Below are 18,077 nucleotides of genomic sequence, written 5' to 3'. Positions count from 1 at the left end.
CTTTCTTAAGTTATAGGTAAACCTCTAAAGGTTTGTGTAAGAGTTCAAGTTCACAGAACTGTGGAAAGGATGAATTTCCTATTCCAGGTCTCTTGAAACTGGTGTGTTTTCCTCATGGATCTGTAGAGAGAGAGAGAGGACCAATCTCAGTTTGCCCCCACCCCCTCCAAGTGCCTCATATGTCTTACTTTATGTTCTGGGAAAGAACCCCGTTAGTAAGAACTATTGTGAAAACCACCAGAAGCCATCTCCTCCTTGATGCTATTGTCAATAATAGTACCAACTGATATCTGTGGGATCCTTAGGAAAGAGATGATACATCTATTATATAATAGACACATACAGATTTTTGTGGAATGCTTAATAATTTAGTTAATAATGGACCTTCTCACACAAACCCCCTCCATCCTTACAACCACCCTAAATGGTTGACATGATTTCTGCTTTCCAAATACTACTGATGAGGAAACTGAACTCTAGAGAAGTAATGATTTGACCAAGGCTAGTGTTAACCAGTAAGTGTTGAGTTGGCATACAAATCCAGGTCTTATAACAGCAGAGCCCCTTCTGTGTCCATAAATATCCACATGCCCGTTGACTAAATTGACCATCTTTAACATTTAGCTTCATGCCTTCAATATTCAGTTAAGCCATGTGCATGCTGTTCCATGAATGGGTTTCCACCTCTGTCCACCTAAAAGACGGTTCAAAATGAATCTTACTTGTTTGAAAATCCTTAGAGGTAAACTTCACATAGACATTCCCTAGCTAAAACTACCTGTCCCCATCCTAGAAGAGACACTGGGAGCATCAAGCACGAAAGCCAACGTCCATGAATGGCATTGACCCCTAGCCTTTAATATTTTGTCAGAGTGCAGGGCTTAATCTGCACCTGCTACCAATGAAATAGAGAGGAAAAAAATAAAAAAAAAAAGCAGAAAGTGAAAAGAAATAGCATCCAATTACCTCCTTCTTTTCAATCTGTCTTCTGCTATCTCCTAGGAGGAAAAAAATAATCAAAGGACAAAGGGCATCTTTGAAAGGAAAGCCAGCTAAGAGGCTCTAGGTTTCCCATCATCACCTCTCCTTGTGTCTCTCATACTGTGTATGCAGGATTTGTGATGTCTTTGTGAGTCATGGGGAGCACTTTGGAGCTCTTAATTGTTCCTTTGTATCTTGTGTATATTTGCATATGTCAAAAGGTGCCAATAGTTGAGCTATTAGGACTTCCATTCATCCTTAGGTTCCAGAAGGCAGAGTTGGCAACATTAATGGCTTTAAGATGAGAGGTTGTCTCTCCCACACATTTTCCTTTTCCATCTTGCTAAAGATAGAATATGATTCTGGCAATATCAGTCTGTGAGTAAATGAATAAGCAAATCAATGAGTGAATGTATGAATAATCAGATGAATGGATATATGGATATAAGAATCTGTGTATATTTGGAGGGAAATCTAAATTCGTATGATTTAATGATACTATGCGGACCATTTCTGGCATCAGATTGGACACAGTGAGACTGGGAACAAGTTTATTTTTCTTTCTCTAAGCCTTCGTATATCTATACCTCTATGCATATGTCTGTGTCTATACATATGGCTGTGTCAATATCTATGTCTTTCTGTCTATATTTATCTATCTATGTTGACATCTACCATGGTGGATTGTTATGTACACCAGAAATAAGGTACGTAAAATGCCCTCATATGAAACAGTAACACAACATCTAGTATTATACATTAAATTGGTGGTTCTTTTCTTCTTCTACATACCATGGACATTTCAGAACTGTCAGTCTTTATTTCTCTCTATGATATTGTGTTATTAAACAATTACCTTTCTTTGGTAATTTAACAGTTTGTCTCATCAGTACTGACATTTTCGGTGTTATAGGTTAACTACTTGTGTAATATTATTTTTACCAATTAGAAATAATGTCCTATTATTACTTTAAAGTCCGAATTAATAACCTTCTTTCTGATTTGTTTTTTAGACTTTATAGAAAATGTTTTATACCTCCATTAAACATTGGAGACGTGGTTATCATTGGGCTGGTTTTAGAAAATAGTCTGAAGCTTAATCAGAATACTTGAATAGGGTTTAATAATTTTGCTTCAAGAAATACTTCCTTCTCTGTGGTTGGAAAATACTTTAGGGATAATGGAAACCAAATTTTCTTTCTCTCCCCTCTACTAATATAGGGAAATAGAAGTGCAAGCAGTGACATTACTTCTTCCAAGTCACGTACAGAGTTAGGGTAGAGAAAATACTAAAACTGGGGATCTTGGTTGCCTGTGCTTTTCCTTTTTTGATAAATATGCTTAAAGTTGTGATCCTGCTTATTAGTAGTACAAATTAATAATAGTAACTTTTAATGTGGGCACTGATCACTATTGTTTAATAGATATGACTTGGGTCATTTCTTTACTTCCTAGCCCTTGGTTTCCTCCTTTATAAAAATTAGGAGGGTGAAGTAGGAGGGAAACCACATGATAGCTATGTTAAGTTATTTTTCAGCTCTGAGAATCTATGAAGAGTAATGATGTTATTATGTGGGCAAGATTCTCGGATGACAAAAGCTTTTTGAGTCTTCCTATTTCCTCCTTTGCTTTATTTGTGAGCATGTTCGGAATGAGATTTTATGTCCAATTGCAGTAAATGTTTTAGTCTATGTTATTAGTACAGAATGTCTGATAGATCTCAGATAGTGCCTTGCAACTTCATATGTTTGGTTGCTGTTCCATAGTAACAGCCCTGCTACTGGGATTGCTGTCTTTTTTTTTTTTTTTTTTTTTCCTGATAATAAAACTGAGCCCTAGAAAACTGAAGTGATTTTTTCCAAGCTTGTTGTTGGCAGAGATAGGTGTCAAATACACATGTCTCAAGCTGTAAAACTCAAATTTCTCTCCTCTCTCCTCACCTCCCATTCTTACCTGTAATGGGTAAAACGTGTCCTCCAATCCTGATGTGAAGGTCCTCATCTCTGCATGTTATTTTATTGTAAAACTCTTAAAATATTTCTTTGGCAAATAGAGGTAGCAGAGAGAATTTTTTTTAAAAGGAACTTCAGTTAAGTGTCTTGTATGTACAGTGTGGATCACGCAACCTCATCCTTGTTAATTAGGTGTATTTGATAGTTGACTTTCTATATGGAGGTCTTTCTGTGTATAGTAAACATTCAGTGTGATACCTGTGTATCTGCGAGATGGTTATCTGTTCTAGTGTTTGTCTTGTGGGGAAGTGTGTGTAAGTAGCTGGAAGTATGGGCTTTGCAGTCAGACACCCTTGGTTCCTATTCTTGCTTGGTCACTTGCACATGGGTAAGCTGCTCAGTTTCGGTCATTCACTTTTCCTTCATTTCTAGCACGGCATTTCTAAATTCCTTCCAGGTTAGGTGATGCCAGTTTAAAATTATGGGCATTAAATGCTTAGCATAATGGGCCCCACAAACTTAGTTTCTAGGATTATTAACCCCTGTACTAACTCTGGGTGGAGCTCTATGAGAAACAGAAATTCTCTGGTCATTTGAATTTGCATAAGTGGAGCACTCCTGTAGATTATTTGTCCCATGTTGAGTCAAACATCACATTACTTGTATGATCCTTTTCCCCACCTGCCCACCCCCAGCTTTATTGAATTATATAAGTATGATCCTCTTTTGACCTTCTTTTTAATGTTTCCTGCCTTGGGTTGTGTTTTCTGGATAGAGGACAAGATTTGGACATCAGTGCAGCACAACAATACAGAGCTGACCCATGTGCGGGGCGCCAACCCGGAGAAGCCCTACACCATGGCTTTGGATTATGGTGGCAGCATGGAGCAGCTGGAAGCCATGATTGACAGTTCAGAGCACTGTGAACAGGAAGTGGCCTACCATTGTAGAAGGTCCCGCTTGCTCAACACGCCAGGTAAGGCTCACCCCCAGCCCTCTGTGTGAGCTGCACAGGGTGACCACAGATAGTCCTGGAAAACATGGAATGTCAAGGAGAAGGGTATTTGCCCACAAGGTGGGGTGCAGTGATGGTTGTTCATTGTGTGGTGGAAAGAAATGAAGCCAAGACAGGACTGGGGATGTACCCATCCTGGCTCTGATTCCCAGGTATGACCAAAAGGAAGTCTCTCAAGGTAACCTCTCAAGGTTGCATCCTAATCTTCAAAGAGAAAATGGTGACAACACACATTCTTCAACAATTGAGAGAATGAGGAGTTGCTTGAAATCAATAGCACTTGAAGAGAGCATTGAACTAGATATAGATGGTTTGGAGGTGGAAAGGAATGTTTCTGGGAAAGGGAACAGCATCTTAGAAAGCATGAAGGATCTCTGCACATTTACCAAAGAACAGTGAGTCATGTCCAAGGCAAGAGGTGCAGAGGGAAGAGGGCAGCCCTGTGTGTGTACAGTACTAATGTTGCTTGGAAAATGTGGGTCTCGATGGAAATGACTCTTTTTAAACATAAAGTTTGCTTTTAGGGAAAACAAAACAAATCCACAAACAAAAAAACTTCTAGGACCAGTTCCCAAAACCCAAAAGGGTTTTCACAGAATGTCAAAAGGGCTTTGTCAAAGTTCATGAGTGCCCTGGGAATCGGTCATTTTTGTGAATATCTTCATCCGTGTTCCATGGTGCGTGTGTGCGCACGTGCATGCAGACAGACAGACCCCCCACCACACACACACACACACACACACACACACACACACACACAAGCTGAGGATCATAGGGGTGTGGAATATCCAAGAATGGTGTCACAATCTGTAATCTCGAGAAATTTATAACCCCATGCTTGGAGGTTAGGAATTTTGAAAGGCTTGAGAAGATTAAACAGTGGAATGTCAACAAAGGAGAAGTGATAGAAGCCTAACTAAATATAACACACCGCCTCACTGATCTAGAATCTTTAGGAAAGACGTTGTTCCACATAAGTGAATTTTCCAGATAACTGTCACTTATCCCTTTAAGCACCAAAAATGTTTTCAAAGAATTTTTAACTATTTGAAATGAAAATCTTTCTCAAATGGATTACATGCTTCCCTGCCTTCTTAAACAGAGAGTTCTGAACATAAAATGTAACCTTTTCTTGATGACTCAGAATCATCATTGTGAAAATCAATTATTGTACTCTCCTCAGATTCAGCCATGCTTGCAGGGCTGATTAGATCTGAGGCAGCAGTGGTTGCCCCTCTTCCCCGTGTTCTTAGGTGGTGCTGCTTGAGAGGCTCAGTGTGTATATTGTTTGTATTTTTTCCATCCTGGCTGTCAAGCCTGCACCTGTCACTATTGTCACTATTCAGAATACCCGTGTCTCGAAAACTAACCTACCCTCTTTGCATTGTGTGGCTTCTAGTTTTCTAAGAATTGAGTTTGATGGAATTTTAGGAAAAATGGATTCTGTTCATTCAGACCATGGATTTCCTTTAATGTATGTATTATGTGATCCCAATTTCATGATACTATTGCCTATGTTGATGTTTTTGTTGTTATAGTTGCTGTTGTTATAATTCAACTGTCATGAATTCCCTGAGTGTATGAGAGCATGGATTTGGGGGCAGGCCATATTGAGAGTGACTCTGTTTTTCCTACCTATAGAAACTTGTACAAGTTGCTAAATTTCCACTAGCAATTTCAGCACCTGAGCAATTTACACAAAAATCCTGAACTAATAAGACTGATATGAGGACTGCAGGAAAAAATGTAGTCTGCACTCCTTGTACTGTGCCTGGTACTCATCCTGTGCTCAAGAAAAACTGGGGTCTTATTTCTTTCCTCTTTCATAGCTTCCATCCCAGCAGGGAAGGTCCAAATTTGTACTGTAATGAGACAGAAACTCAAAAAGAATCACTTTATTTCTATTTTAATGGTATAAATAGAATAATAATTATAACTCATGCATATAGATAATCTCACTACCCAGAGACACAAATGCTGCATTTAGGTGTGCATCCTTCCAGACATTTTCCCATTTAAAAAAAATATTTTATTTATTCATGAGAGACACAGAGAGAGACAGAGACACAGGCAGAGGGAGAATCAGGCTCCCTGCGGGGAGCCTGATGAGGACTCAGTCCCAAGAGCCAGGATCATGACCTGAGCCAAAAGCAGATGCTCAACCTCTGAGCCACCCAGATGCCCTGACATTTTTTCCATTTTTTGCACATTCACAAAAACACAGTGAATGTTGGGGTTGAGAAACTCATTAATCCTCTTTTCTTCCATGGGTTATGAAACAAATGAGGGAGATGGAGGACAATAAGCATGTATACAGAGTGTCTACTCTTTTCTGGTGAGCTGGATTGTAGAATGGTATATACCAGGTACTGCTTGTTTGGGGGATGGGACTGAGAAGAGAGCCCCATAGAAATATGGCCCCAACTCCACACCCCTCAGTATGGGGATGAGCACTGACTCGGTCGTACTTACTTTACAGAAATAGGGGCAGAGACAACAATGTGCACCATTGTAGGCACATGAATCCCAGAGCCAGGGCCTAGCATACTTCCTTTGTTGAGTTGCTATAACAAAATATGATAGATTGATGGGTTTATAGAAAACAGAAATTTATGTTTCATGGTTCCAGAGGCTGGAATTCCATGATCAGTGTGCCCACATAGTTGGATTCTGGTGAAGACCCTCTTCAAGTCCCAGACACCTCACTTGTTCTTATATCCTAACGTGCCAGAAAGAGAATGAGAGATCTTTTTGGAGCCCCTTTTAGAAAGGCACTAATCCCATTCATGGGGACTCTGCCCTCATGACCTAATTACCCTCCAGAGGTCCTATCTCCTAATATCATCATATTGAAGGTTAAGATTGTGACATATGAATTTTGAAGAGACATAAACATTCAGTCCTTAATAGGCACACACTTGCAGAGTTGTTTTTCTCATTTCTCTAATTATTTAGGCAACCCCTTTCCTATGGAAAAGACCACAGAAAGGGGAGATGAGTAGAGGCCATCTCCTACTTCCCTACCTGCTGTATGGAAGAGATGGACAAGTCTCTCCCTTACCTGCTGAAGCCAGAGCCCCCCAGTGATACTATTTTATTACTTTGTCACACACATGCACATATACACACATGTACATGGTAAACATATCTTTCCATATCAATAAATATGACTCTATGTCATAATGTCTATTAACAACAGATAATATGAGAATGTGGAGGATTCTTTATTTGCTATAGATTCTCCTTCATTGTATGGACATACCACAATGGATATACAAAATTCACAAATCTATTTTGGACATTTAGTTCTCTCTTTTTTGTAATACAGATGCTGCCAGAACATTTTTTTGCACATAGATCTTTTATGAGCAAAGCTGGTTATATCCTTAGTATAAATTCCTTGAGGTGCCATTATCAGAGCAAAGAGTGCACATGTTTTTAAGGTTTTTGGCATATTGACTTCTGCAACATATCAAGTTTGTGCCAATTTATACTCCCAAGAATACAGTAGGATTAAGTACCTACTTGTCAGCAACATATATCTTATTTTCCCTTGGGCAATTTGAAAGAAGCAGAAGAAGGTCAAAGACAATTATAATTTTGTTTAATTAAAACAATGTATAGTATGATTCCTTTAGGTTATTGGAGGGAGTTTCTACTGGTTAGTCAGGGTTAGGAGAAGCTATAAAGTGTTATAAATTATGGTGACTGTGGACTTAAATCAATATGAAGACAATGTGGAGGATGCTTTATTTGTTATAGATTCTCCTCCATATTACACACAAAGATAATATAGAGAGGAAATAAAAGAAGGCAAGATGAGGGAAAAATAAATAACTTTTCAAATGGCCACCAATGACTAAGCATTTCGCATGTTTGCAGCTATGTCTGGGGAGCCATATAAGCATTATTTCTAATCCAGACAAGGGCTCTGCACAGTAAGGGTTGTTATCCCCATCTGGCACTTGAGGAAGCAGAAGTTCAGAAACAAGAAGATGCTTGATTAATGCCACATAGCTGTGGAGGGGCAGATCAGGTTCTTGGACCAGACTTCACCTATGGTCAAAGCAAGGATACTATTTCTGATATACCCTGCAAATCTCTAAGACCCAGAAGTTAGAGGGAAATCAAGCAGTCAGGGTAAACATGAGTTTCTGTGAATTTCCTTATTCTGTAAGAAAATGGAGATAAAAAGATAAAAGAGGTGACACATCCCCCATCTCTCAAGGCCCTATGATTGTCACAGCAGCTTGAATTAGGGCAAATTCCTGGGTAGCTACAAAAGTTTTGTAGCATCCTTGATGAGTTGCTCATGCACCCCTTCCCAGGGTGGCCTGGAGGACCCCCACAACAGCATTCCTAGAGCCTTTTCCTGCTGGCTCTCAGCTCGGGCTTTGGTTCCATTCATCCAGGAGCAGCAAAGGGAGAAGGTAAAGAAGGTCAGGCAGGCTAAGTTCAGGCCTGGTTGGTTCACCACTGTGTATTTTTCATTCAGTCAGTGATTGAACCATGACACTGTCATTTTCTGACAGTTTCCTCTGATATGCTTGCCCAGAGCTGCTGATAAGTGCCAGCCAATGGAATGTGTCATCTGTCTCTTTAACTGAAAGTTTATGCTAGAAACTCTCTGAAGAACTAGAATTCCAAGCCACAGAGGTCCATGGGAAAGGTATCTTTGCTATCCCTGTGCATCTTTTAAGTTGTCTTCCCTATGCTTCTACTTACTATCCTGAGCATTGTGCAGGGCCTACAATCCTGTGCTACAGAGAAGTTTCCATGACAGGAATCATCAGCCTACCTGTGCTCTTTGTCACCAGGAGTGGAGGTGGCCACTTGACCCTAGGAATAAGGGTTACACTGCTTGAGCTCAGACCTTTGTCATGGTCAGCATCTTCACAGGAATTTTGCCCAAGGCCAGGGTCCTGAAGGTAACATGTGATGAACTTATGAAATAAAATAGAACCCAGCTCATGAAACATCCACACAGAAGATGCAGAAAGAAATATGGAATCCACAGTCTGGAGGATGCTTTAATTATGTGGCCAATTAGCTCTATAATCCACAACTTACCTCTGCAAGGGAGACAAGATTGAAAGGGTATAGGAAGGTGATTACCTGGGGAAGCCCAGTGCCCCAGTCCCTGCTGGGAATGAGGGTGGAAAGTCCTACCTATCCAAAAACTGTCTTCCATAGACTCCAAGACTTCCCTCATTAGATTTCCTCATTGGAGTGTATCTGGTGTATGTACCTTTCGTACTTACCAGTCTGTATAATGGAAGTCTATTTGGGAATACTCTTCCCAATAAAGCTGTGAGCTCTCTAAGGCAGAGGTAAGAAGTCATAATTGAAACATGAAACCACTGAAATGGTTTGAAAATACGTATTAAAATTGAGAGTTCATTACTTTGAAATCTAATAGCCACAGGACAGCTTGAGCTGGAGTTTACTTTGGTTCTGAAGAGAAAGCATTTGCCAAGCAAATCAGTCATGCAAACAAGTTTGCCATGAAGATTAGTTTCCTCAGTAGAACTAATTACTCAGTGTGGTGAAGTGCTTCAAAGTCCTTGTTTCCCTACTCGTATGGGCAAACATAATTCATTCATTCATTCATTCATTTATTATTCATTCAGATAGGCAGGCACTTGAGTGGTTTCCACCTGGGGTCAATTGCTTTGTTGCTTTACCTACTTGTTTTCCCAAGGATCTGAAAGCTCTGAAATCCTATTTTTTTCCTCCCTCCCTCCCTCCCTCCCTCTCTCTCTCTCTCTCTCTCTCTCTTTCTTTCTTTCTTTCTTTCTTTCTTTCTTTCTTTCTTTCTTTCTTTCTTTCTTTCTTTCTTTCTCTTCCTTTCTTTCTTTCTTTCTTTCTTTCTTTCTTTCTTTCTTTCTTTTCTTCTTTCTTTCCTTTCTTTCTTTCTTTCTTTCTTTCTTTCTTTCTTTCTTTCTTTCTTTCTCTTTCTTTCTTTCTTCTTTCTTTCTTTTCTTTCTTTCTTTCTTTCTTTCTTTCTTTCTTTCTTTTTTTTTTTCTTTTTTAGAGAGGGAGAGGGAGAGGGAGGGGCAGACACACACACAGAGAATTTTAAGCAGACTCCACACCCAGCACAGAGCCTGACATTGGCTTCATCTATAATAACCCTGAGATCATGATCTGAGCCAAAATCAAGAGTTAGGTGCATAACCAACTGAGCCACCCAGATGCCCCTGAAGTCCAATTTCTTTTAAAGACTTCCAAAACTTTCTATTTTCTTATTTTCCCTTAATTGATGATATTTTAATGAGTATATGGCTAACTGGGCTATATATATAATATGTGATATGTAGTTTAGATTATATATGAATATATAGCATATCATGAATGGATATATTATATATACATACTATGCACTATAGGGTTGTATATACACTATGCAGTATGGAGTACATACTATATAATATATATTATGTAACTATATATCCTTTTTATATGTCCAAATATAAAATGTAATGTAAATGTACTTGTGTGTATAAACCCTCATGTCCATTTGTAATATTTGGCTTCAGATGTGTATAAAATGAATGATCAGCCTTAGAAATCTAGGTAAGGAATTATGATGGAGAAAAGTCAAATTGTGGATAGGAAAAAAAAAAGAGCTTTTCAGGATACTTTAAAGAGTTTAAAACTCTTTGTCCCCAGTATTTGTACCAATCATGACCAATTAGCAGATGATTACATTTTCTTTCAAACAGTAAGTATTTATTGATTTTCCGTTATGTGACACATACTTTTCTATCCAGTAGGTATGAAACATTGAAAAATGGAGTTCCTGCCCACGTGATTGTAGCAGGAGTATGAGAGAGACAGATCAAACACACACACACACGCACTCCCACCCCCAAACATATTCAGTTCATGATGAACATAACGAAGAAAAATCAAGAAGCAAAAGAAGCCTGAGAGTGACCAGGCATGGGGAGTTCTATTTCATGAAAGGGTAGCAAAGCCTCCTAGTTTAGGAGGGGAGGGGTGTGCCATAGAGTCCTGTTTGAAGAGAAGGTGTGGGCCATATGGTATCTGGGGCAGAAGATTCCAGGCAGAGGAATTGAAAGAAGGCCAGTATGGCTAGTGGAGAGAGAAGAGTAAGTGAGAGTGACAGGAGAATGAGGCTGGGATGTCCAGAAACCAGATCATGACAGCCCTAGTGCTATCAATTTTATTCTAAGTGTACAGGGGAAAGTCACTGGAACATAGAAGCAAAGGATTACTCTTTCTCTTCCTATTTCAAATCCAAAGAATTTGTTAGTTTATTTAAGTCAGGCTAAACAAGGTATCCATAATTTGCTACAACCATAGACATTTTAGGTCACTTCCTAAGCCTGGTGAACTAAAAATAGCTATGAGCTCCCTGAGGACAGAAGCCTTGTCTTATATAGTCCTGATCCACACAGTCTAGCTCAGCACTCTGAGCAGAAGGCTCAGAGGCCCCTCTGGTTACTTCTGATTCATGGTAGTATTTTTGTTCTTGTTCCCCCAGTTACACTGAGTTGAGGTTGCATTGGCTCCTTCACCCATTATTTCACTACTTGCCACTTACCTCCACCACACTCACAAATTCTAGAGGTCACCTTTGGAGCTGGAATCTTTGTCCTCTGCAGCATACCCACTTCTTCCCTCCCTTCCTTCTTTCCTTGATCCCTCCCTTCCTTCCGTCCTTCCTTCCTTCCTTCCTTCCTTCCTTCCTTCCTTCCTTCCTTCTTTCCCTCCTTCCTTTCTTTCTTTCTTTCTTTCTTTCTTTCTTTCTTTCTTTCTTTCTTTCTTTCTTTCTCTTTCTTTCTTTCTTTCTTTTCTTTTCTTCTTTCTTTTTTCTTTTCTTCTTCCATCCTTCCCTCCTTTCCTGCAACACACACACATACACACACGCGCATGCACACACGCACATACACATGTGATAGATAGATAGATGATAGATAGATGATAGATAGATAGATAGATAGATAGATAGATGATAGATAGAACTGATCCCAAAGTCCATCATGGTCCTTTTGTTATGCCATATTTTAATCGTACTACTTAAAACAAGAAGAAAAGGTCTTACAGAGGGAAGGGATATAATAAAAGGAGTTTTCAGGTACCGAAGAAAAGGTTTATCTTTTGTTCTGATTATCAATTTTTAGGTAACAAACCACCATAAACCTTAATGTTTTAAAACAGCAATAACATCAATCTTGCCCACCCATCTGCAGTGTGGTTAGGAACCAATAGGACTTACCCATCTCGGCTCCAGCCTGGGTCATCAGGGCTGCGGCTGTGGCTGTGGCTGCTGTCCTCCAGGGCTCTCATTCACTCACTCAGTTGGTGCTGTCTGGGTCCTCAATTGGGCACATGGTCTTTCCATGTGGCTGCTTCATTTTCTCATAAGACAGTGGCCGAGTCTCAGGGACAAACATCCCAAAAGAGGGAGAGGGGCAGGTGGGACCTATACTGCATTTTATTACCTAGTATTGAAAGTTATACATTATTATTTCTGTCACTTTCTAATTATTAGAAGACTGTCATTCAGGCTGGCCCATATTGAATGGGAGGAGAATTTCATTCCGTTTTTTTCATGGGGTGAGTGTATGAACATGCTTTAAAACTACCATGTTTTCTTCAAAATGTTTCATGGATAGTCAACTACTCTAATAAAATAGAGCAAATGGCAGGCAGAACTAGGAGTCAAACCTACATCTTTCCAACTCTGGACTGGAGCTTACACTTTGATATCCTGCTGGCCATTGATGAGTCAGTTTTAGTTCAGGCAGGAAATGTGTCTGACTCTGCATTTTTTCCCTTTTATGGACTTTTTGTTGCCCTTAAAGTAGTATGGCTAAAATGTGTTTATAAGAGTTTACCATAGGTCTTAAAAAATATAAAGAGACTATCACATGAATCAAGTCAGTGCATTTTACTGTGCATGAAAGCCACCTCTCCGAAGTTCCTAATATATAATTCTTGGTGTTTTGCTGGGGACATAAAGTCAAAATTAGAAGTGGGTGGATTTTACAAAGAAGACATACACCTTAGTTGAGCTAGAGATGTGGGTATGTGTCTAAGGAAAATAAAAAATATCCCACATAAATTCGAGAGATAATATGTGCCTGATTGCAAATGAATTGCTTTCTAGACCATTAATTACTTTGGTAGTTAACATGGATTGCTCAAGAATCAACAAATGAACCCCGTATGAGATAAAGATTTTATTTTTCTCATTGCTCTATGAAAGACTGTGTTCGCTTAATTTATTTTGAATGTACTTAGAGGTAAAAGTGTTCTATTTTCTAATCTTAAGATGTAGTACAGTGGCAGCTACATGAAAGTAGCATGAATTTTGGAATCACAGAAAATGGCATGAAATTTACTTTTTCTACTTCTTAACTATGAGAGTATGAGTATGTTACATGGACTTTCTGAGCCTCAGTTTCCTTATCTGTAAATGTAGTAAGATAGATGCTGTGTCTTGCTTATAGTAGACATTCAAGATACTATGGTTATTTTAGTCAATATTTTATTATATTTTCAAAAGAGCAAGGGAACATTCATTCTCCTAGCTGCCAGGAGAGGGTCTCAGAATCCCGCTGTATGTCTGGTGAAGTTGAATTTTGGGATCTGCCTCTTGTTTTATGTTTTAAGTAAGCTTACTTACTTTTAGACTGCATTTTAAGTGTTTATAAATATGATATTTGCCTACCTAATAGCACTGTTGAAAGTGTTAATGTTAAGTCTATGTCCATTCCCCTCCTCTGGCAACGGCTCAATTCCATTTATTTTTCTATTTTTCTCATTTCAATAAATGACACTATCCAGTTTCTCAAAGCCAAAACCTATGGCTCATTCCCTCCTTATCATTTCCATTCCCATCCAGTATATTAACAAATACTCAAACTCATCAGTCACAGCTAACTTTGACCCCAGCTCTTCCCTTCACTTCCACTGTTACCACTTAAGTTTAGACTTCATCATCTCCAGACTGGACAAGTGCATCATCCCTGCTTCTCTTCTATCCCACTGTTACCCCATCTCCCTATGGTTTCTATCTCACACAGCAGGCGATGTGATTATTTTTTCCAAAATGAGATTATATAAACCTGGCTATAAACCCTTTCCAGTGTCCTTGAGACAGAACTCAGACTCCTTACCACGGCCTACAGAGCTCTGTAGGCTGAGCCCATTCCCTACTTCCCATTCACCCACCTGCTCCCTAAACAGAGCCCTATATCCTTTTATTCTGCTCCATGCCAAGCTAGCTTTCTATGTCTTAAACTAATGCATTAGATGCTCTTTCTACTCAAAACTTTCATTCCTCCTCCCATGCTTAGCTCTCAACTTAAATTTTACACACCTCTAAAGTATATGGTTTTTCATTCTTTATCACTATATCCCATTTTAGTATTCTCCGTAGAAGTTATTACTACCCAATATTTTCTATTTGTCTGCTTACTGTCTACCTCTGCCAGTAGAATGCGAGCTCCATGGGGGAGAGACTTTCTTTTTTTACTCATTCACCATTTTATGTCCCAAATGCTTAGAATAGTAGTACCTGACACCTAGCAAACTTTTAGTAAGTCGTTGTTGAAGGAATAGAATAATCCACCTCAATCAATAGTAAAATGTCACCAGTGTCCATATTTTGTCAGAGGACCCATGATAAAACAAGTGCATTTCATTAAGCCTGCTGCAGAAACCCTTGCAAGCAGAGAGCAGTTTGGGAGTGGAAAGGGCAGGACTGGAAGTGGGGAGGCACTGTCCCACTTCTGGCCCCAACACAGTCTCTGCAATTTTGAGTAACTTACTTCTATTTTAATGGCCTCAAATTTCCCTTATTTAATCCTAGTGGGTTATTTTTTGTTTTTGTTTTTTGTTTTTTTTTTGTTTTGTTTTTTGTTTTTTGTTTTTTAATCCTAGTGGGTTATATTTAATTTTCTCCAGGTGTCCTTCCCACTGTGACACTTCATGACTAGGGTAACCACTACAAAGTAAGTTAAAATGTATGTTACAGTTTATTACTTTCTTGTTACCATAAAGAACTATAGGAGTTGGTAAAACAAACATCTAAAAAGGAGACTTTTCTGGCTCTTAAGACAATGAAATATGGTAATTTATTTATATAGTAGGTGCCGGTTTTGATACCTTCATGTACCTGATCTTTGCCTCAGAACGTATTTTCCATATGGTAATACTGATTTGTGCAGTGAAGATGTGAAACACCCCCAAAGTCATAACAAGTCAATACAGCAGGGATAACAGATTTTTACCTTAGAGTATGTATGCAAGTATTAGAGTAGTTACTTTATAAACACTTCGGTGGTTGATAGAAATCTTAGGATGCCAACTGCACTGATGAGGCCTGTCAGTCTACACAGACTTTGTGCATAATGGCATCTCAACTTGTTATGGAGAGTCAGGGCTGACACTGGATTTCCTTCCCACCTGGCCTCTCACTATAACTGTGTCAAAGGGAAGGCAGCAGTGTGCTGATGAAGAGCCCAGGCTTGGTTTGCCTTGGCTCAAGCACTTGGTCTACTGTGTGTCAGCCTTGTGACCTCTGAATAGGTACTCAACATCTGCCAGCCTCAGTTTCCCCATCTCTAGGCATGAAAACAAAAAAAAAAATTAATTAATTAATTGTACCTACATAATTTCTAAGGATGAAAATGGTTGGAAACGTTCACTCTATAATTTAAGTTCCCAATTTAGCTAAGTTCATTTTAAGGTGTCTTTCTATATCTAATTCCCACTGTCCTTTCACTTTTGCTGAGAGACAGGGATGAGTGTATTATGGTATTTTTATTTCTCCATGCTTTCCTGTGTGTGTGCGTGTGTACCTGCATGCAAGCATATGTGTATAGGATTTGATGAGGAATACCAAGCAGTGTTCTGGGTAGTGTACAGATGTCAAACCATAATCTTAGTGTTGCACAGTGGAAATATTTTAGGCTCCAAAGCCATAGGTAGATAGATAGATAGATAGATAGATAGATAGATAGATAGATAGATATTTTAGGCTCCAAAGCCATAGGTAGATAGATAGATAGATAGATAGATAGATAGATAGATAGAAAAGAAAGAAAGAAAGAAAGAAAGAAAGAAAGAAAGAAAGAAAGAAAAATAACTGAACTCCCCTGCTCTGCCACTTCCTTGCTGAGAGGCCGTTGTCAGGCTATATGACCAAAATCTCTGAGACATCTTTCTCAACTGCAAAATACGTAATATATTATCCCAGCTTGACAACTTTTTCAGATATTGCAATGCATATGTAAAGGGGTTGGCCACGGTGGCTATTACCATTTAAGGATGCTATGCCCTTGTTGGTAGAATTAGAGACAATATTTATAAGCCAGAAAGATGAAAAGTACTCTGGAAAGGAAAAATCAATTCTACTTATATGAATCTCAGAGATCTTCTGTGGAAAAGAATCACTTCTTTTTAGACACAGCATGGATAGGAGTCATTGGGAAGATGGGGAAGAGCATGGAGGGAGACCATTCTTAAGGAATGGGGGAGAATCCTATTTAGGAATGTAGCAGTTGAGGCTTATTTCAATGAGAAAGCAGAGAGGATGAGAACAAGGGTAGGAATGGTAGGAAGGGCCATCTATGAGGGTAGAAAGAAAGGAGGGTCTTCTATGTTGTAGATACTTTGCAACATGCTTTTATTGATGAACTCCGTTAACCTCCACTGAATGAAGATTGGAAAGGGATATAATAGGAAGATTTAGCCATATGACTGTAGAGATAACTGACTGGGTCAGGTGAAGACTACAGACAAGGGGACCATTAGGTATATCTCTCCAGTCAAGGAATGAGGGAAGAAGCATGGGGTCATACAAAAAGGAAGGGAAAGCAAAGAATGATTGCTGATGAAACAAAATAGACTCAAGCAATACTGTTAAATGGAAATGTTATAATTTTCTACTAGCTTCTTTGTAAACATAAAAAGAAATCCATGAAATGATTTTTAATACATGTTTTATTTGTGACAATTTATCCAAAATAGTATCCATTCAATGTGTAATTAGCAGAAGAAATGATTGATTTATTTTACATTATTTTTTTATTCCAGATATTCAAAATCTGGTGGGCATTTTGCATTTACAACACATTTTAATTCATATTGACCCCATTTCAAGAGATGAATAGTTATATGTGGCTAGTGGCTACCATAGTGGATAGTACAGGTCAAAAACGTTTTCATTCTGGATAAGGCTTCCAATGCCTTATTGGACATATCCAGACAAAAAATGGAGATAAGAGGCTGGAGGGAATTGATTCTAGTAGGGAATAAATTTGACTTTTTACTAAATAAGTTGATTTCGAGATATAGGGTGGGCAACAGGTGGTGCTGAAGCCTGAAGTCAGAGGTCAGAGTGATAGGGTGGCAAGCAACCAGAGTAGAAGGCATAAGGTCGGTTAAATAGCACTAGGGACAGGGTGTTGAGGGGAAGCAGCGGTGGGGAGTGGTGGAAGAAAGCTATAAACAGTGAGAATAGGGGTCTGGGGGCCTGTGATAAAGGAAGCACTGTGGGAAGCAAACAGTGCCTGAGCCCTGGAGCTCACATAAGTGCAGAGAGCAAATGTTCTAAGAAACAGCCATAGAAATGTTCCAGGGGTGAGGGGAATCTCTGCAGCTCTAAGGATGGCTTACTGTAAGGAATACTATACTCTTACACCTTGAAAGTTTGGTGTAAAGGCATAGAGGGGATCCAAAGCTCCTGCAACCAGGTGTGGAAGACCAGCCAACAAAAGAGTCAAGAGATATCACTAATTGTACAATAACAACCCCAACAGTGATAGCACCACGTGCCATCTGCTAACATACGTATATGTACATATACATGCCTATGTGTGTATGTATATTTACACACAATTTTATATTCTCATATCAACCGCTGAATACGGTGTTATTATTCCACACATTTAAGTGAGGGAATGGAGACTTCAAGACTAAGTAACTTGCCATAGGTCTTACAGGGAGGATCCAAATTCAAGTAGCTCTAACTTCAAAGCTAATGCTTCTGAAAGTCAAGGAGAAATGTCAAGAGAAGATGAAGGAGAAGCAGGATCATGACCCTGAGTTCAGATACCCTATTCTGTGTGCTGGTTCTGCCAAATGAGGAG

The 18,077-nt window shown here is 39.1% G+C and overlaps 1 protein-coding gene across 2 annotated transcripts in view; it reads left to right on the top strand.

Annotated features, from left to right (window-relative positions):
• CNTNAP5 (contactin associated protein family member 5) overlaps positions 1 to 18,077 on the top strand; it is a 796,284-nt gene that overhangs the window by 545,257 nt on the left and 232,950 nt on the right. For both annotated transcript variants that reach the window (XM_035702065.2, XM_035702066.2), the window contains exon 13: positions 3,709 to 3,909. In XM_035702065.2, coding sequence (XP_035557958.1) covers positions 3,709 to 3,909 — 201 coding nt within the window. The remainder of the gene's footprint in view (positions 1 to 3,708; positions 3,910 to 18,077) is intronic.

This window comes from Canis lupus, chromosome 19, assembly GCF_003254725.2.
Source record: "Canis lupus dingo isolate Sandy chromosome 19, ASM325472v2, whole genome shotgun sequence".
In the NCBI taxonomy this organism is placed as follows: domain Eukaryota; kingdom Metazoa; phylum Chordata; class Mammalia; order Carnivora; family Canidae; genus Canis; species Canis lupus.
The sequence above is the reverse complement of the archived record's forward strand: the minus strand, read 5'-3'. Positions and strand labels throughout refer to the sequence as shown.